We start from the raw sequence: 21,857 nt of genomic DNA on the forward strand, positions 1-21,857 counted from the left end.
CAGGTGCTATGGTGATGTCGCTAAGTGCTAAGCTATTATGATTCTAATTACTAATCGGTGCGTTTACTTTTCTGTTAAAAATTTTTCAATGCGTTTTGCTGAGTTCTATTCTGGGCGGCAGTCTGGTAGAAACGTACTGTTTTCTGCGCCAGAAGTTGATTGAAGCCACACATATGTATGTTAGAGGCATTCTATCAACTAAACTTAGAACTGATTTCGACCATGAGTTCCCCAACCTACCATTATGTCAATATCATTGAATAATAAATTTTTGAACTTCTAGAAAAATCTATAAATTAAAAAAAAATCAGTCAGTCAAATATTAGCTTTTTAATCAAGTTGTTGCAATTCGTTTTACCTCAGCAATGAGGATAACCAAAATCTGAAAAATGCACTCAACAAATTAAAAATTTCCCTGTGTGCATAATTTCTCCTTAAGGAATCTCTCCCCCAGGCACATCGGTTATAGATGATATTTTACTTTTTAGGCTTGGAGTCGAGCTTAGCATCTTTTTTTTCAGAGTTTATCAGCATATCTTTTTTTCAGAGTTTATCAGCATGCTAATTGACAACAGAGAAGTGAGTAATTTGGTACAGGAACTGCTTCACAAATGTGGCAAGTCACAGAACTCACCCCTCACAACACCAACTGGCGAATGCCCTTGGGATGTGTTCGAAACTATCTACGATACCGTCCAAAAGTTGATGGACAAACAGTCAACTGCTTTGGCCGCTTCGAGTGTTGTAAAGAAAAATGAGGGAGACATTGATATAAAGTTTTCTAAGTTTATTCAACAGCCGAGAAAAGTTGAAGAATTCAGAGAATGGATGATTAAAAGTTCGAATAACAATTGCGGTTTGAATAAATTTATAGAATTGTCAGTTGAACATGAATCTGGTTTTGAACAAATTGAGCTCGTAGCCTGTTCGAAAGTGGAGCAGGATGATAAAGTGCTCACGATTCCTAGAAAATGTATGATGGTTGGTGACGTCGAAATCTCCAAATGTGGAGATAACGCTGAACATGGAAATGTTATCACCAAGTTGTTCAAGTCAGATCAACGGTTGTTTACTGAAGTTCCGTCTCTGAAACTTACAATGGTGCTGCTTTACGAACTGTTTGAGAACAAGGAGAAATCTAAATGGAGGCATTACATCAATGTATTGCCGAAGCAGTATCTAATGGTGCTTTATTTCTCAAAGCCAAGTTTCAAGAATTTGCACCTTGGAAGCTCAAGCGGTGAGCTGACGCTCAGTTTGTATCGAAATATATCAAGACAGTACTGCCTAATCTTCTCAAAGCTGGCCTCAATTGCCCCAAAATCAAATCTGGCCCAAAATTTTTCTTACGAGGCGTTTAGATGGGCCGTGTGCACAGTGATGTCTCGACAGAACAAGATACCGTCGGGCAAAGTTGCAAATGGCAAAACTATGCAATCTGACCAATTAGCGCTGATTCCTCTCTGGGATCTGGCCAATCATAAACAGTCACATATGACAACATTCTACAACTCAGAAACGAACACGATTGAGTGCCTAGCTACTGAAGGCTTAGAAATTGGAGACAAGTTTGAGATACATTACGGAAACCGTACGAATTCAAGCTTCATGATGTATCAAGGCTTTGTTCCAGACAAGAATATCCATAATCAGGTCACAGTTACACTTGGAATCAGTTCCAAAGATTCTCTTTGCAGAACCAAAAGCCAAATATTGCTCGATCACCAAATTCCTTCATGCGGCAAATTCAGTTTACATACTTCTTATCACGAAATTCCTTTCACAAGGGACCTGCTTATATTCTCTAGAGTATTTAACCTGGACAAAGATGAACTAGGTTTAGTTATGATCCAGAAAGATTTGGTAGAGAAACGCTATTTGGGCAACCTGATGTTCGGCGTCACCCAAAATCACGAGATAAAAGTTTGGAAATTCTTATCAACTCGGTGCTCTTTGCTAGAAATGAAAGCTGACAAAGTGAAGAAAAAGATTGAAGAATGGATAAATGACGAGACAATTACCAGATTGGAGAAAACAGAAGCGGAGTTGGTTCTTAAGTTGGTGAAATCTGAGCTGGAAATTTACGAGAACGTGAAAGGATTCGCAGAGCGAATGTTGAAAACTGTCCAAACTGACACAAATGCGTTCACATTTCTAGACTCAGTCTAAGAATTGGAATTATAATATCAATAAAAAATCTGCTTCATTAACTAAGGTTCCAATCATGAGGCAGTGGCATATTGCTAATAGCATTCCTGTAAGTGTCTCGCTCTAGCACTAAAACGAACAGCCTACCCTCATGTCCCACCCCGACACCAAATTCAATTATAGCATAAGTTATTCAAGTAAATTGTCAGAAATGATGGATTCAAAAGCAAAAACAAGAACGATCCCTTGTTTCATGCTTATTTTCATTCTCAAACCATTTTTCTGATGTCTTTTGGACTGATGAAAGAAATTTGTTATAAATAACAAAGCTGCTTTTGCTATGCAAACATCCATAAATTTGGGTTAATTATCGGAAAGGCGAGTAAAGTTTTTTCATCAAGTGGCTTTTCACGGTTACGTCATTTTCGCTTCACAACTTGATTCTATGGTCAAACAGTTGCACTGCTAGATCGTAAAAGAAGTCATTGAACCCAAAAGTTATTGAACCCAAAACTATCATCCAAATATCTGCTCAAATTTGCCCTGCACAAACTACCTTGTCTGACCACTTTGTTATGAGATCATTTGAATTCAATGCTGTTTGCTTTCATCTGAGACAAATTTGAGAGTGCATGTTCAATATCTATGTCTATGTATAGATTTCATTTGATATAGATTTGGTTCATCATCACTACGTTCAACGATCATATTTCATTTCATGTAAGTAGATTAATTAGTCAATGTTCTATCAATTGTCATTCAATTAGACTTGATTTGTACTGCTGGCGCGAAATTTCAACATTGTTTCTTAATAATTGTTTTTTGAAGATTTGGAGGAACCTTTCGGAGGATGTAGGTAGACAATCTAACTAAAAAAGGAGGACCGGATGAGACAATAATACCACAGTAGGTTTTGTGGATTTAATTACTTGTGAATATTTCAAATGTATGCGCAACAGTATGTGAATGCTTAGCGCGTCTGTAGGCCATAATAGCGCCTGCTGAGTTGTCTGCATAAGGTAGTTCAAGCTCATTTAATTTTTAGTCTCTCTCTCTCTCTCTCTCTCTCTCTCTCCTCAACTGTTTGTTAAATCAATGATAAATACAATAGATCGCCACCTGTGAATTTATACGAAAGAGCGAATTCTATAATTTGTCCATAAAGCTAGCTACAGTGTACGCATTTTTTGAAATAATTAGATTGCCCGGGATTGAAAATCGAAAAATGTTCTGTTGTTATTAGTTGACGGGAATTGATGAAAGGTTAGTGCCCTAAACGTCCGAATTGAATTGAATTTCGTTTAACTGATGCATCAAAATTGTTCTATGAAAGGCAAAAAAGAAGCACCAAAAAGCACTCTACTACAGGCTGATGCCCAACAAGGTAGAGCCCGGGAGACCTAATTGGGAGAAACCAAAGACCTAAGGGGTGTGGAACTTGAAGGAGTGGACATCTAGAGGAAAAGTTTATGAATTACTAAGTTATTGTGAAGATAGGTTTTTTCAAACTTATGAAAAAACATTTGAAAGCTTGAAGTACTCTTATTACACAAATCTGAGCGTATCAGGTTATTTTCCTGCAAGAAGTTGTATGCAATAACAATTCTAACTCTTAATGAATTATTTCCAGCTCTTGATAGTCTTGCTTTGGAAAGCAATGTATTTTTACACTGATCGTTCGTGAGGCCTCTTATGGAGTTCAGAAAAATTAAGTGTTTGGACTGGCGTTTGATTTCGAATTTGGAGGAAAACTTCTTTAAGAAGTTCAATAAAATAAGGCTCAAAGACTGTAGCATGCGGCGACTTGTTCATTATTTCATGCACTGACTCCCAAGAGCGTTTAAAATAAATTGATATATTGATTCTTTTCTGAGCTTTAAAAATTTCTGTTAAATGATTTTCGGAAGTGTTTCCGTAAATTAAAAGACCGTAACTAATTCGTGATTTTATGTATGCATCATAGAATCTGACCAATTGTTTTCTTGAGAAAAAATGCCGAGCTTGATAAGCCACTCCGCAAAACTGATTCAGTTTTTTTACTACAGTTTGTATGTGTGGTATAAAGTTGAGTTTGTTATCAATACGAACACCCGAGTTTTTATGATTAGAAACCAGTTTCTCAGAGCAACCTTGATTTTTTTTACCAAACTGAATTTTGACACATTTTGATCTGTTCCAAGTCAAATGATTTTTTTCTAACTACTTCCTAACCTGTACTGTCATCTGCAAAAAGTATGCAATGGCCAGATTTAATGAAGTCATTCCTATCATTAATGTAAAGCAAAATTAATTTAGGGCCCAAAACAGAACCTTGAGGAACCCCGCATGCGACTTCAAGTGTTTTGGATTCCAAGACATCTCCTACTACATATTGTAAACGATTAGAAAGCTAACTTTCTAGAATGTTATAATTTGTTCCTCGGAACCCATAGCTCCAAAATTTTTTAAGAATTTCATGATTAACTGTATGAAACGCTTTTTTAGGTCTATGAAACATGCAGAGCCGTATTTTTTCCTTGTCAATAGTTTCGTGAATTCAATGAAAACTTAAAGCATGCACACACAATCTATTTCTGCCATGCTTTTTTGCTTTCGTTAATACCTAGTTGAAGGGAGCAAATTTGTCGTCAAGACTCTCAGTGAGAGCATGACCGAATTGTTTTCATTGTTCATCAACACAAGCGGAATAATCAATTGAAAATAATTTTTGTTTTTGAAAGAGTAGAAAGAAACTTTAATTTAACATCGATATTCTCCAAACTTTGATAATTTTATTAACAGAATGTTTCACGATTTTGTTTTTCTGGCGTATAAAGGTCAGTTTCGAGGCTCAGCGCAAAGTTATCGCTGATGAAACATTTCAACACAGATGTATTGGAGAAAGTGATTGATGCTACATGGTCAATGCAAGTTGCAGATTGTCGTGAAACTCTTGTAGGTTCATTTTTTCAATATTGAAAAACCAAATGCAGACAATAAATTTTTGTGTTGTCTTACCTTGTCGTTAGGAATCAAAATGTCGATATTAAAACCTCCAACCACAATTTTTCTTCCCTGTAGTGAGTTCAATTTTAAAAGCACGTAAAATTTGTTCTCAAATTTTTATGCTGTGGAGGGCTGTTTGTAAGCAGTACAAATATTTAAAAATTTGTCTTTATGAGAAAGTTTTACTAAGATGTGTTTTAGGGTACTTGAAGTCTCGGTAACTTCGTAATTTATGCCTTCTCCCACGAAAATAGCCACTCCTCCACCTGTGCCAGTTTTCGGTTTTGTGAAATCATCGGGCTGTAGACTGGCATGCTATAGAAAAGTAGATTATTATTATCCCTGAGCCAAGTTTCACAGTCTTATAGCCAAAGGTTTTACAGGTAATGTGTCGGCGTGACACCTGAGTTCGTCAATTTTATTCCTAAGAAATCGGTTATTAAAAAAATATATATGCGAGTTGTCCGCGTTCTCCAAGTTTTGTACTTCCTCAATTAGATCTCTCTAGAGAGAGTGCTAGAGCTTGGCAATACTATCAAAAAATTTTAAAAGTCATTAGACAATCAAATAATGCCCCGCTCTAACCCACTAGATTTGATAATTATGGTAATTAAATTAGAGTTGACAGTTAATTAATTAGGTAATTAATGGCTACTGCGATGCTGCTATGCTCAAACTGCGTTCTGAATGACAAGAGTTATCGACCATTTTTTTAGGAGGAGAATCATCACTTATGCCAGCGATGAAATCATTTAATCCTTTTGCATCTGATTGTTGCCGTAACTCTTTCAATTTGCTACAAACTTTCAAACAATCATTATTTTGAGGACTCTGCGTTTTTGGCTTGCAGATTCTCAAATTACTGGTCACTCTTTGAAACGCAACTGGTGTTTTTGCTATTACAAATTGTTGTTGTTGTACGACTGCATTTCCACTCTCGAACACTTCGTCAGCATCTTTTTCATTTAACAAGTTATGTGGTCGTACCAGATTTTTTGTTTTTATCAATACTTGCGGTTGACTGTTTTTGGAGGTAGTGCGCATTCCTAAGCCTCTGGCGTAATCAAGCAGATCACTGGCTTGCTTGGTCAGTCGTTCGTACATAAATACGGGTTTTTTGTTCATCGGGTTCAAATATTCCCAGAAAACGGCACGTCACCGTATCCGATAAACTGACCTCAGTTTGAAGAGCAGTCCTGATGAAGTTGATAACATCCGAGAACACATCTTCGTTTGTCAAGAAAGGAAGATTCTATATGATCACACAATCCTTTGAGGAGTACCGCTCCGCTTCGCTCATTTTCTTCTGGAAGTAAAGAATTTCTTGTGGGGCTACTATCTTTTCGTCGTTCTCCTTTGAATCAGTGATAATCAATTAAAATAAATCTGCCAAATCATCGTCAATATGTGAAGTAAGTGTCTCAAGTTGTTGTTGCATTGTGTTTTGCTTAGCGGTCATTCTATTCTAAAGTACGTTTCATGCAGCGCAGTGATCCGACTGTTCTTTAGCTGTTAATTTTTTTCTTTTGACTGTTCATTTCGTTCATTTCGAATCTTTGAGTGAAGCAAGGATTAGCAAACTTTTGATGTCTGCAAAAGTTTGAAGCAGCACTCTAGAGCTTCACGAGTCATCGATTGAAAGAGCGGTTGGTTTGGTTTAACTGCAGTATAAAGAAATAGTGGACAGCGTAGATGCAACAGATTTGGCGATTGAGGAGATGGCGTAAAACGAAGTTACAAGATGCGAATATCATTGTCTCGGCTTTCAAGATGACAAGTTTAGCTGTGTGCGTTGTAATTTGGGTAAACATTACCTTATGAAGAAAGCAGATGGCATGTGTTCACGATAAACACGACAGATCTCATGTAATTACTTTTGAGTTCAATATGCTATTTAAATGTTGAATTTCCCATTTGGATGATAGGCTACCCCTTCGACTATGAAATCTGGGCATTTATAATTGTTCACTCAGCTGTTTTAATAAATAAAAAAAACAGTTACGACCTGCTTTAACTCCACCAGCTGCACTTCCATTAGTCACTTGGAGTCTTCGTGAGTCTAACAGGAGAAAAAAATTGTTCTGGAATCTAAACTTTGTTTCCAGCCAAATGCAGAACTCATTTGTGAGATTAGCGATACTAGATTGGAATGAACTAACAAGTGAAATTAAAACAAACAAGAGAAAAAAATCAAGCTGCTTAGATTTTTCTGCTCAGTTTTTAACTTAAACCCTTGTTTGTGGAAGGTTACTTGTTCAACTTGGCGTGACTTTTGGAAATATGAATTAGACTTACTGTTGTTGGGTTGACGTATGAAAACGTATAATGCGTATAAAACTTAATAAAACTTAATACGTATAAAACTTAATGCGTTTTTTTTCGTTTAGTATGCGACGAAAATTGAGTTCACTTAACTTTTCCGTTGCAATGTTTAAGTAATGAGTAATTTGTAAATATTTTCACTGCCGGACTAACATCAGTTGTATACTCCTTGATATGGTTCGGAATTCAGTGTTTTTGTTTCTACTTTCAGGGATCATTAGATGAAATTTGTCGGTTTCTCAATTGTTTGAAGTACTTAGTTATGTTCAATGGGAGGGGGCAACTACAAATGGTAAGTTCGTAATGACTCGCCGAAAAAGTGGTGAAAAGGTTGAAATTGTGCCGAAATATTGCAGAATTATTGCTAACAAAATAGCCTATGTTGAGTGTCACCCAGTGAGAGGGTACTTTAACTTAATAATTGTATGTTTGACTCTCGCAATGAGAGGTGAGTTGAAAAAATTGACGAAAAGTATGGACGCTAAAAACAGTTAGAATATTAATTCAAATCAGAACCATGATGGTAATTAATTTGGGCTCCTTATTTTATAAACAATCAAGTTGTTGGAAAGAAGTCATAAGTCTTGATGTCATCAAATCAATTTATTTTTTTTTGGCTATGACATCACAAAATCTCTTCAACAAAAACTGCTTAGGTTGGTTTTGGATTATTGGGCAAAATTTTTATGATCGGGAAACAGGCTGTTGCCAAGCGAAATTATGTGCGAGCCTTCTGTGCTTCGCTCAGGATCGCGCGAGCTGCTATGTTGATCTGTCATGTCGTAGTTTTCCAACTCCTGGGTCTTAAAGAAAGGTTGGTTACTCAGCATTTTAAGAATGCAAATGTCAGCGTAGTTTATATGCATTTATTAAAACAGCAATTTATAGCGTAATTACTTGGTTAATGAAATCCGCACCAATAGAAAATTAATAGAAAATTGTTGAAAAACACGCACCAATTCAAACTTTAAAAAAGGGGGAGAAAGTTTTAAGAATTCTAAGCCCTGGTTAACACAAGAATTGAAGCATTTGATCGCCCAAAAACATTTTTTGTTCAATAAATGGATAAAATTCCTGACAGCGAGACGTACAAAGAATTTAAGCGCTTAAGAAACTTAGTTAATGGGAGACTAAAGGAGGCGCACAATTTTTGCATCAATTTCTTTCAAAAACTACCAAAAAGTAAGGAACAATGGAAATTCATTAAACAGAAGACCAGTCCGAATGAAAAAAGTGTCAAGGTTGATGAAATCAGATTAGACAGTGGTGAAATTTCAAGAGAACCAAAAAATATTGTCAATTGTCTGAATAGGTGTTTTCAAAGGTTCGGATATTGCTTGTAAATACCCTGATAATCTTAATATACCTGAATTCACATTCAGAACTGTGACTAGAAAAGAACTTTATTCAGTCATTGACTCGCTGGACGATAACGAAGAAGCAGGACCTGGTGAAATCTCAATTCGACTCATAAAGTCTTGCAAATTAGCTATAGAAGTACATCTACAGTTCGCCTTAAATGAGTGCATTAAGGAAAAAATTTTCCCAACTAAAATGAAACTAGCCTATGTAACACCATTTTTCAAAAAAGGTGATAAATTAGATAGCACAAATTATAGACCAATTTCTGTAACTCCGAGTTTTGCAAAAATCTTTGAGCGCCTCCTGCTGACTCAGATGATGGAGTTCATTGATAAGCATAAAATTATAAATAAAGAGCAATTCGGATTTCAGAAAAAAAAGTGTGCAACAGATGCAGTTTTAGAACTGGTTGAAACAGTTTCGGCTAATTTAGATCAAAGCAAAGAAAATGTTTATATGTTTCTAGACCTTGCAAAAGCATTTAATTCCATTTAGCTTAACATTTTCCTTAAAAAATTTGAAATGTATGGTTTTTCCCAGGAAGCGAAAGAATTACTGTTTTCATTTCTTGCCAACCGCAGACAAAAGGTAAAACTTAATGGCATGTTCTCTGATTGTGAAATTGTGAATCACGGTGTGCCACAAGGAACTGTTTTAGGACCACTCATTTTTCTTTTATATGAGAGCGATTTCTCATCTAATATAAACACAACGGAAAAAGTAATTTAATTCAAAGATGACACAAGTATTGTCTGTTGTTGACAGAAAAGTAGCTTACATAGAAAAGTCACGGAAGTTTTACAAACAACAGAAGAATATGTAGAAATGAACAAACTAACTTTGAATACAAACAACCGAATTAATCTTTTTCTCGCGCAATAATTCTGATTTCGGATCAATTTTTACAAATACGAAGTTCTCACAACAAAAAAAGTTGCAGATATCTTGGTATTCAAATTGACAGGAATCTTAGTTTCGAGGAGCAGTTGAATAAAACCTTGAAAAAGGTGGCTCATGCTATTAGATCAATTTACTTTATAAGACATCAAGTTCCACTGAACGCGCGCATTCTTCTAAAGTCACTTGTGCTTTCACACTTATCTTTTTCGGCAATCTTTTCTCAAAATTTGTCTTCAAAAAACCTGAAACGCCTTAACCGACAGAATAACTGGGGTATGAAGGTGTGCTTTCTACGCAAAAAGTATGACACAGCGAGAGATCTGCTAATCCAGACAAAGAACCTACCAGCTGAGCTAATAATAGCAAAAATGTCGCTAAGCAAATTTCATTATGATATCGCTAGGCCAGAAATTTCTGAAAATTTTTACGGGTATCTGAGTCTTCATCAAAATACTCGAACAAGACAATTCAAAATTAGACAAAATGCCAAAACCAGCTTTGGAATGAATTCGATTGTTCGTCAATGCGTACAAAAATGGAATAAGTTACCACAGTGGCTTCGGTTGGCAAAAAATGAAAACCTTTTTAAGAAAACGTTGAATAGTTTCTTGCTCTCACAACATGAAAAAAATCCTTTTAATAGTAACCTAGGAGCTTTTAAAAGTTATTTTTATTTTTAGGAAGAAAACAATTGAAAGAAAATTTTATAATGTGATTCTTTTTAGAAATTTATGAATGTTTATTATATTATTTTGTTTGAATGATATGACGTATTTTTTTGTTTCAAGTATAGTTAACCGTATGGTTATAATTTTAATTTACTTGTTGCAAAAAAAATCCGACTCGAGAACAATAATGAATTGAGTTTATTTTATCAACCGACCAAACATCCCAAGATGCGACCGGCTTATTCAAATAAACATCCAGATATCTGTTAACATCCCTGCTCAAATGACGCTTCAGTTTTCATTGGACCCTCTATTTTTGGGTAACAAATAAGTTTTCCGAACTTCTCTTCATTTTGGTGAATAGTTTTTCTTAGGATATAAGAAATTGTAACAGAGCTGGCTTTTCCAGCTGCGTTGAAAGACTTTTGTGATCCGTTGTTAAGCGAATTTAACAATTATCATAATAGCGTTGCTAACTGGTGTTAAAAGCGACGCTGAAAACTGGCTCTTAACATTATTAACTGGTAGACGACTTACATAATACGCATGTTTACATTCAAATCTGTTTCGATTTTAAAGAATGAACGAGAAATTGATTATAAGTATAGGTTTTTATTCATTGGCGTAATACAAAGGCAAAATTTGATTTTTTTTAAAAAAAAAACTTGAATTAATATGGTTGATAAACAGAAATTGAAGTTTTTTCATTAGTTTACTAATGGTACAGTTTTCATCTCTCCATAAAATCTTTGATTGGCTGAAATTATCAGGGAAAACATTCAATTTCAGTCCGTATTTGTAGGACTCGTATATTTATGCTAGTCGAGGTTTAAGTATATCATGCAAAATAAGTTAAGGAAGATTTCGTTAGTATTTGAGTTGACAGTTCGTCAATTTTAGATTATTGCTTCGAAAGCGCTATAAAGTGGAGCTAAGTGATCTTTAACAACCAAATTGCTGAACAAATCATATTAAGTTGTATATGCGCATCGGGCCAAAGTCCAAATGAGGAACCAGAATAAGTTAATTTTAGACATTTACTAGAGAGTAAATTTAATTTTGAAGTGAAATTGAAGAGCTAGAATTTAATTTTGAAGTTTAGCGGTTAATTTTTCAGAGCGACGCGGAACTAACAGTTCTATGAAAACAGCGTGAAGAAGATAACTTTCCTCCTCCAGTTGAATTTTATTTGGATGTACGGACTTGATATTTGAGGGAAGATACTTACAATTTTTGGAAAGGGTTTGGGTGTCTTTCGCGCCATCCCGCCCCGAGTTCATAACGAAGTTTATTTCGAATGTTTTGGTATTTTAAGTTAACAAGTGACTGTTTGAATTTTTGAACCCCGCCAAAACTTCCGGATTAACCGCACGCCACTGCTCCGGGACGTCAAATTTTAATGGCTCCTGGAGTATTGTCATTAGCTGTATCAATGTTGGAGGGTTAGCATCTTTCATGGTCTTTTTAATGTTGCCTTTTGTACCCCCGATGTGACTGCAAGTTTGGGCTTTGGCTCGACCCTGGTACTGAAAACCCCAAGTTCCGTTTTTCGAGCCACTAAACAAATCTGAAAAGGTGATGTGATAACCGAAGACAATGATAAAATATTCGCCCTCGTCCAATTTAGTTATTTTTCTGTTTTTGGGACCCAGGGCTCGCTAAGAAATTCAAAATGCAAAAGGATACACACTGGCTAATATCTAGAACGTTTTTTTGGCTTGCAAATAATTTCAACCTTATGGATTCTAAATCTGGGCCCCTGGATTCGGGATTTGGGCCCCTGGGTCAAGAAATATGACCTTCTGAAGTCTGAACAAATCCAAAACGCACCCGAAAGTGCGCGGTCAATGCTTGCGTGTAGTTGGGAGTGGTTTTGTAAAATTTGCGAACCTACGTGCCTGTGGTGGAATTTCTTGACAGGGATCGTTTTACCTGTTTCATTGCCGATCCTCAACTGGTAACACCTGGATTATGATGGGTAGTCAAATTTTGGGCTTTTAGAAGACTTGGTCTTTTCAGCCTTCTAAACTAGGGCAATTTCATGAATTGGTTGTGAAACCGGAGAAAACGCTTTCTCTGAAATTTTGGGCTTTTTACACAGATTGATTACGGATATCGAAGTGGTGTTGTTTTGGATTGCGAAAATAGAGCGATTAGAAGTTTTGAACGTAACCTCCAATTTTAACTGAGCAAAAAGTGGGTGATATGACACGTGCTTTTTGTGATAAAGCGAAGCAATTTTGTGTACATAAGAGTCCAGATCAAAATATAATGATTGCTTAAGATTTTAATGCTTGTTTGCAGAAGATGAGCGCGTGTTGGTTAAGCGTAAAAAAGGAAAAGGAGAGCTAGGTGACGAGAGACAGACAATTAAAGAAATTGTTACACAAAAATCCGATAGAAGTTAGTCCTTTAGTGAGTTGAATCATTGTGTGACTTTCTCAGTGAACTTCTAGAACATTTAGTTTAGTAAGATTGAACTCTACAGAAATATTTTTGAAAGTCTAATTGTCCCCCCCCCACGAATGATTCGAGAATTTCTGTGATTAGTAGTTATTGGATTGTGATCCGGCCGAATAAAACGAGACATCTTATTTAATCTTGTGAGATAATTTTTTTGCATAGACTGGCTCATACACGATAAAACTTTCCGAATCATTGGGATGTGATCTGTTCGATTTTTGATATCTTAACTCAGATCTTTCCGTCTCGTACCTAGTGGAAAATGTCATCTCTCGCAACCATGCTTAATATAATTGTTACTAAAGTAACATTACCACACAGCTGAGAAAAGCGGATATCAATTTCAGTTCTATAGCGAAGGACTGATCACAGCCACGCCTCTCATGGGCTGTCAGATGTAATATTTCGATAAGATCTCGTTATCGAGGAGAAGCGAGCCCCCTGACGGCAAGATGCTCCTTTTTTGCTGTATATACAACGGGTATCTCACCCAAATTGCACTTCATTATGTGCCTGCGCAGCTTTCTTAGAACCTTACGTGTTACTGGTTTCTAATTATGCGATAACTTGAGCCATAAATCCATGATGTGACGGGTGGTTCTCTCTGGTTCTTTTTCCGGGAAAAAGTCTGCAAAATCACCTCGAAGTTTACTGTAGACTGCAACAAAATCTCGCCTCGGTTTGCAAAATTTGCAGCTGTCAATGAGGAAAGCTTACAAATGGCCCTAGCGAAAACATCAGCATCGAATAGCTACCACGACGTAATTCCATCTGCAGTGTTTAAAGATTTCTCAGCATCTTATGCCTACATTAATCTTACTTTTCAATACGTCATTTGAACTAGGAGTTTTTCCAGATGATTTCAAGATTGCGATAGTGATTCCCAAGCTGAAGAATGAAAGTCTTGATCCTGAAAGTCTATCAAATTATAGACCTATTAGTAACCTAATCTTTTTATCCAAAGTCCTTGAATGTCTTGCATTTGAGCAACTTATAAGTTATTTTATTGTGAACTCACTCCTAGATGATCAGCAATCCGCCTACCGTGCAACTTTCTCCACGGAAACTGCCTTATTGCATACTCTCATGAACACACGAAAGATGCTTGATAAACGTTCGTTTGTTTTTACAGTGGCTCTTGACTTGCAGGCGGCTTTTGATACCCTGAACCACGAAGTTCTCTTACATATTTGTGAAGATCGTTTTGGCATAAGGTATACAGCCATAAAGTGGCTTAAATGTTATCTCTTAGGAAGAACACAACTTGTTTTAGTCAACGATTCAGTCTCAAAACCTGCACTTCTCGATTCTGGTGTACCTCAGGGTTCCATTCTTGGGCCTATGCTTTTCAATGTCTATCTTACACCGTTGGGTGACCTACTCAAAGAAATTAAAGTAAATTATCAACTATATGCTGATGACACCCTCCTCTACTATGAATGCTCTTCAAAACACATCTTCAATGCAAATTCCGTTGAACTTACCATTCAAAAAGTTTTATACTGGTTTGCGAATGCTGGCCTACAGGTTAACGAAAGTAAAACAGAAGCCATTCTCATTTCAAGCGTAAAGAATGCGCCAAGTATCAGCTCCATAAAAGTTGGAAACGTTGAAGTAAATCTATCTAACTCCCTGAAATGCCTGGGCGTTACAATTGATAAACACCTTGACATGGAGAAGCAAGTAAAAACTGTTGCCAAAAACTGCTTCCACTACCTCTGAATACTCCATTCTCTTCGGAATTTCGTTGATTTTGAAACACGCATAGTGCTGGTTAGATGCTTAATCATGAGTCGTCTAGATTACTGCAATTCGATCCTTAACAGACTTGGCATGAAAAAATTGTCCATTCGCCAAAAGGTCCAAAATCGGGCATGTAGATTTGTTTACCGGCTACATCCTTGGTGCTCTGTATCAATTCACCTTCATGACCTTCACTGGCTGCCAATTTATATGAGAATTCGTTTTAAATTACTTCTGTTTGTCTACAAAAGCCTTTTTCACAAAGATCTGATTCCAGACTATTTAGACGTGTTTGAAAAACGAGCAAAAACTTCCCGAAATGGAGTGGTATTGGTTGTACCCAAAAGGTCTTCAAAACTTGGACGAGATGCTTTTGATTACCAAGGTGCTGTCTTGTGGAACAAACTCCCCAAGTGGATCAGAGAACAGAATGGAGTTGATCAGTTCAAATCAGCTTTAAAAACATTTCTTTTCCGTGAACATTTTTACTCCTAATACGATACAGTACACTTCTGAGTCTGAAGAAAGAAGTGTATAAACAAACGATGATGATGATGATGATGATGATGATGATGATGAATCTTGAGTTGACAACCTCCCCCCCTCCCCCCCCCCCCCCCCCCGCAATCACCCACCTCCACCTGGCGATGTTTTGGACCGCCTCCCTTGTCCAACCTTCCCAACCCCTACCGAAGCGAACTGCTCGCTGGTTGTTGGACTGCAATTTGCCCGATTTTTGTCGGTTATGTTTGTAAATTTTATGGCACGCAGTATTGAAAATTGTCGCCATGGCTTGGTTAATTTCATTGAATACTTTATTCCAACTCGGTGCACTAAAATGAACTATGATTGTTACAGTTGTTGTTTTCATGCGTAGTCATATTTTGAAAGAATTGTCTGCATTGTTCAACATTATATCAGGTCTTTTGGTCAGTTTTTACTCAATTGTTTTGAAAGAAAAGTATGAGCATCCAAATCAAAATCTAGAAGGCTTGAAGTTCGTGGACACTATTTTTGGTTATGAACAAGCAAAATTACGAGTTTGTACTGTCAGTATTGACTATTTTTGTTACTTATTCCTTTGATTTCTATCGTTCAAAATTCATATCAAGGACATTCTCATCACCTTGGTTTTCATCTGAGCCCTTGTTCAACTCTGTTTCAGCTTGATCAGCTGCCCCATTAATTCTGTCGCTCCTTTCTGAAAGTTGTTCATTTGGAGAAGTGACGGGTTCTTCGAGTTTTTCTACTTGTGGAGCAGGAATTATAGAATGCTCACTTTGTTCTGATTCTTCTACTTTTGGTTTGGGCACATTATTTATGGCTTTCTGCTGCTCTGTGTTTTCCTGCTCACGCTGAGGTCCAAGATCCTCTTCATTTAGTTTTTCGACAGGTACTGAAGCTGTAGCGGGCTCAGACTCCTGGGTATTTTCTTCAATTTCTGGCCGGTTATTTGCGTGCTGTAAGTTAACCTCAGGTTCAGGTTCTTGATTTTCCCGCTGCTCAGTTGGCGTACTATCATCATTACGTGGCGGTTCAGCATCCGCTATTTGCGACTCGGGTTTATTGTGATCGGTTGTGGTTGGTGCTTCCTTGTCTTGTTCTATTTGATCTGGATTGGGATCTATGATTAAGTCAGAGTTAGATTGGCTGGGTTTATGCTGCTCCTTGTTGTTGTTCTGAAATTGATCAGAGGCATTGAATTCCGGATTTTGTACCAAGATCAACTGTGGTTCCTTCCGATCTGGATCCTGACTCGAAGTGACTTCTGGCTGTGGTTCATTTGAAGCACTTATTTCGACTGGAGTGAGCTCAGTTGATACAGCAGGCTTTGTTACATTTGATTGTTGCTCCGGTTGACAGCTCTTATCCAATTCAGCTTGGTTTTGAGTGATGAAACCGAAAGTAGCAATGGCTGGTTTATTAAAGGCGTTTGCTGGTTTCTTGGACAATAGGGCTGGGGTTGGCTGTTTTGAAGTGTATGGCGCAGCAATGGCGGACTCCTGAAATAAGCTCAATTTTTCCGTTGAAATGCATGAAATGTCTAAGCACGCCTTAAGGACCAAATAAATTTGTGAAGATATGGTATGTTTACATTTAGATATGCTTGATTCTGAAGATGAAAAGTTCAAGTTCTAAATTACCACACAGATGCTATCACCATCGAGAAGATATCAAACTGCTAGGCGAGGTCGAGATGTTGCATAAGTTCGAGAGGGCAATAACATCCGTGGAGATTTTCAGCTTTATTTGCGGTTAAACCAGTTGAAAAACTTACACCACTGTTAAGTTGATTAGACTACAATTTCCGCCACTCTTCTCATAGCAACAATGGCGAGGAAAGTATGGTGGAAATTCATAGTCTAATCGCAGCAAATATGTCATGTTTCTTAGTTTTCTAGTATACATCGGGTGTTAACGATTTATTCGTTCGGTCTGTTATCTATTATAACGCAAGTTATATAGGATTAATGTGAATGCATAAACAGCACTGTTATTGTTCGAAAGCAGACACACGAGAAGATTACTACAACTAATGTTTTCGAAAGGTTTAAAATTTTACGCAAGAGTAAAAACTAACAACATATGTTGGTGGTGGTGGCTGTTGTGGCAACGGGGCTGATGGCATCTGCTGAGCCGGAACTCTTGGCTGGTAACTTGGTTCGGGAGTTAACTGCTGCTTCGGATAACTAGATGGAGAGGTTGGACCGTATGGGAACGCCGTTGTGCTAGCTACTGCTGGATATGCACCCGTATACGCCTGGTTGGCACTCGGATACCTGCTGGATGGGTCTATTGTGCCTCGAGTTTGGGGTCTGGTGCCGTAGCCAGAATTTGTCCCGTTGGGGCTCACTGGGTACCGGAACCCAGTAGTTGGCCGCTTAGATTTGGCACTGTTGCTCATGATCTTACAGTAGACTATAATGCAACCTGAGACGCAAATGATGACTACTAGAATTATGAGGACAATTATGATAATTACGAATACTTCGAGATCATCGTCCTCCTCGGTTTGCCCCGTTTCGTAACAACAAGATTTGTTGTCACAGCAAATCTGAGTCCAATAGCAGTCTATGCCTATCTGGCAGACTGAGTTCATACTGGCGTACTCCTGTCAAAAATTACCATTTTCAGTTTAAACTGTTCAGATTAGGGATCTTTTCTGCTAGCGCCCCCACGCTTAGTTTGGCACTCCCCATTTATACATGTTTAAACATACTTTTTAAGCTAAGTAAGTTTAGACATGAACATGTATGAACAATATGCATTTATTAAAAGCTAGTACAGCTAGTTTGAAAGTATTGCGTATTTCAACCTAATTTGTTGCATATAACGTAAGCGTCAATAAAATTTTTGAATTATATCAATTTTGGTGTTATCGGCTACAATAAGGACTCGATTTTTAAAATTTTTTAAGGAATTTATTCAAAGTGTTTCAATCTACCTAGACGCTCTTGTTTCAATGAAATGCAAATATCGCTCTTGCAATTCGTGAAAACTTAGATTTGGGGGTGGGTCTGCTAAAATAACGGCTATATAGGGCTTGGGGGCGCTAGCAGCAAAGATCCCCTAGTTTTTATGTCTTAGCTGACTTGAACTATCAATCTTTCCTCCGACCCTACTCGAGAAAAATGAACTATTTGCTAGAGGTAGCTTTTGTTCGACCATCTTTGACTATTGATACGTCCCGGTAACAAGTCATGCATGGCATTATTGGACAGGCCGCCTTAGTTAGAATCTGCTGCCTTTTGCGGAGCTATTTTGTTTTTCCCTGTGCATCTATAATTCCTTTTTTCCTGTCGATTTGCTTTTATCTTGGCCACTATCAACAATTTTTACGGATTTTTTGTTATTTTGGAGAGTATTGAAAATGTACTTATTTGATCTTTCGTTAAAAAGTCAAACTTATAATTTTGAATAATCTTAAGCTTGATAAATCAACATCACGGAAAAAAAACAAGCTTACAACTTTGACGTCCTTTGAGAGAAGAGAAACCAATGTGCTCGGAAGTAGTAAGAAAATAGGGTACCAAGTTAGGTGGGGGCGGGGGTTATCCTTCGAATTAATACGTGGGATAATAGGGGGTTATCCTTGGCGACGCTACATGTAAAACATTTGACTACGGCTGTGTATGGGTGATACATGTAAACTAGCTTTCTTCCGCCTTTATTTCTTTCCCTTTGCGCCTTTCATTCCTCCGGTTTGTTAGATTTGTAAGGAAAGATTGAATTGAAACCAAACTAAACACTCAAAATAAAATTAGGTTTAATATTTACGCTGTGTATTACTACACGCAGTTTCACCAAAATTGCATGCAGTTAATTTGGTTGTTTCATTGGTGCCGTCCTATTTTGCGTGCTGGTTGTTCTTCGCTGCTGCTTGCTTCTTCAGCTTCAAAGTTTATGAAGGTGTTGTCAGGAGAGGAGCTTTCACTGGAAATCGCGTCAATATCTGCAATATCGTCAGTGTCATTATCAGATTCAGTTACCTGCTCAGTTACCACCAAACCCGGGTCGGGAGTTTCCCAAGAGCTGATGGTGGAGTCTGGCACTGAGAGAGCGGCTGTTGAGGAAGTTTGGGACACTACAAATTCATTATTCCATTCTGGACATGAGCTGAGAAGTTTTTTTGAGTAACTGTCATTATCCCACTGAATATCATTACTACCCCAATCAGTTTCATTGACACTACAATCAACGGTCTCAAAATCAAAATGTCCGAAGGCTAGTGTTTTTGTTCCGCAGGGCAGAATATAGCGTTTGTTATCGAACTCTGAAAGGCATACTTTGTTGGTAGTAGCAGCTTCCAATACATGATGATCGGACATAATTCGTGTGTTTTCTGCGAAACACGTTCCCTGTCGTCAGTGTGCTCAAGAAATCATCGTGCCGGAGACGTTGTTGAGCGGCCTTTGTTACTTCTTTAGCCAAAAGTTTTCGACAACTTAAAGAGAAAAACTGCCTTTAATCAAGTCTTTAATTGTTTACTGACCCCTATGTATATAATCAAAGAACTAATACCATTCAGAAGCCTAACAACCTTTTTAATTTAAAGATAGAACTAACATGCTTTAGATTAAACAAACAATACTTACTTTTTGAGAGTACTGAGTATATTTTTGTCTTAAATCTTACAAACTCCGTAATAAAATCTCCCGCAATTTCGTCCTTAAACTTGAGGACTACCCGTTTATTTTCCGTACTGTATGAACAGTGATCATTCGGATAATTGGAAAAATTGAATTCGCTAACAACTGAAGCTGGCTTTCTTTCTAATTCCTCATAAAAAACTATACTCCGGATTTTATATAGTAAACTATTCGTGTCTCTATATAACAAACGAAAATCAATATGAGCGCGCATTGTGTAGTAATGGAAACTGTACATTTGATACTCGGCCAGATCAAGTATAGTTGCTCCAATTATCGTTTGGATGTTCCAATAAATCTTTCTAGCGCTGAAAGACAATGCATCTAGGTTATCTCCGAATGTCATGAGCCGATCAAACTCGAATTTTGAAATGGAACTCAGAACTTGATCATCATCTCGCGCAATGGTAAGCTTACTTCGTCTGCGTTTAGATTTGCAATTCTTACTATATACTGCAATTTTCATGAGCTTAAAGTTCTCTTCGAATTTATTGCTTGCGGCTTGACGTTTATTGCTGTTGAGTGCAATGTAGTGTACTTACCAATTTGCTTGTTTGAACTGTAAGACACAGTGTACTTTAGCAACAAATTAATTCAAGAGTAACGTATAACTTGAGAAGTTTTTAATGCAATACATAGTTCTTTTTGTCAAATAGCGTTTAAAGCAACTTTTTAACATTCGAGCTGGGTAATCTGTGTTGTTCTTTTAGTTCAAGTTGATATTCGCCCAAGCATTCAATTTGAACTACTTCTTTGGTAGGGGCAAGGGGAAAGTCTTGGTGGTAATCGTGTAAGTGAACAGGGTAATTTAAGTCTACTTCAAGAAAATAACCAACTGAAGCGTTATTAGGGGTATTGAGGATTTCGTTCAGGGTAATTTCTACGTTGAAGGCAAATTCGCCCACTTGTAGCTGGTCCATTTGCATGACACCTCCATAGAGATCATTTGCGTCTACACAGAACGCAAAAGTTGACTCCTAAGAGGTCAGGTAATCTGATCAATACCTATTATTTGCAACAAAATGACGCTCCTCATAAACAGATGTTACTCCTCCTCGTATTGCTGGTTCAATCATGTCCAAATGTTCTCGTTCTGTCATCAGCTCAATGTGTGCCTTGCACATCTTTAGTGACACTTCTTTTGCCATATTGGGAGAGGAGAATTGCATGCAGTCGAGTTTTTATATTAGAAAGCTAAGCTCACGGTGGAACTCACAGGCTAATAATGCGCAGTCCAGTTTAAGGTATGCGTCATGATAGTCTTGTAAAGATTTGCACCCCAATAACTTCCACATCTGGTTGGCATGACTTAAATTTTCACTTAAATTTTTCGGACTAACATCCAATTTTCCGGAGTTGTCCATATGATTGAAGTAGGGTACATTCGAGTGATGATCAACAACTGCCAGAGCAAATCCACATGGCTTGTGCTTTTCAATCACGCCAGTTGATGATTGGTCAGTTGCTGCGTCATATCCAGCGACGGGTAGGAGAAAAGATTCAAAATCGAAATATTTGACCAGAGGAACAAAACACGTGGCTGAAAAATATGAGAACTTGCATTCATTTTTATTTGGTGGCATTTGAATAACTGAAGGGGCATTTACCAATTTTCAGTATGAATTTTATAATTTTCCACTCCATCACGACACAGCCAGAACAATTACGACACATGCGACAACCGAATCTGAATTCAGGTCTCTAACTTTACAAACGACTTTTACAAGCTCAGTAATGAGATCATAGTGATAAATGTTGGCATCATAAAAAGTAAAAACTCCATAACAAAATCTGATTCAAAAGAGGAGACTCGTAGAGGGTGAAATTGTCCTTTATCGTGACCAAAGACGTTTATTGTGGCATCATTGAGGGTTTCAAAGGCTTTCATTTGCTCAAATCGCATTGACATTTCAAATTAGCCTACAGGTTTGTGAATGTTCTCTTTAATGATATTTTGCTGGGGATGTTTTGTCAAAATGTTAATTCCTGTCATCTCTATCAAGACTGATTACATGTTGCGCATGATACGCTGCCACGAAGCAATAATTGAAACAATTGGCATCGTCGTGGTTTCGAATATTGAGTAATCCGCGACAGTTTACGAGCATATGGTGTA

General features: G+C 37.4%; 2 protein-coding genes across 2 annotated transcripts in view; one reads left to right on the top strand and one right to left on the bottom strand.

The window, feature by feature from the left end:
- The first annotated feature begins 523 nt into the window (after positions 1–523).
- On the top strand, positions 524–2,963 carry LOC142344695 (actin-histidine N-methyltransferase-like). Its single transcript, XM_075396540.1, has one exon. It carries the CDS (start codon positions 559–561, stop codon positions 2,167–2,169), a length of 1,611 nt encoding a protein of 536 aa, XP_075252655.1. The 5' UTR covers positions 524–558; the 3' UTR covers positions 2,170–2,963.
- A 12,425-nt stretch (positions 2,964–15,388) lies between these two features.
- The window catches only part of LOC142344087 (uncharacterized), a 58,890-nt gene continuing 52,421 nt past the window's right edge, over positions 15,389–21,857 (bottom strand). Inside the window, exons 4-5 of the mRNA XM_075395571.1 lie at positions 17,173–17,703; positions 15,389–16,594 (exon numbers count right to left, since the gene is read on the bottom strand). Coding sequence (XP_075251686.1) covers positions 15,680–16,594; positions 17,173–17,703 — 1,446 coding nt within the window. The 3' untranslated portion in view covers positions 15,389–15,679. The remainder of the gene's footprint in view (positions 16,595–17,172; positions 17,704–21,857) is intronic.

The sequence above is a fragment of the Convolutriloba macropyga genome, chromosome 8 (assembly GCF_964194025.1).
Source record: "Convolutriloba macropyga chromosome 8, txConMacr16.3, whole genome shotgun sequence".
Lineage (NCBI taxonomy): Eukaryota > Metazoa > Xenacoelomorpha > Acoela > Convolutidae > Convolutriloba > Convolutriloba macropyga.

Excerpts from the sequence above, each read along its gene's own strand:
- LOC142344695 (XM_075396540.1), top strand. The coding sequence starts at position 559 with ATGCTAATTGACAACAGAGAAGTGAGTAATTTGGTACAGGAACTGCTT.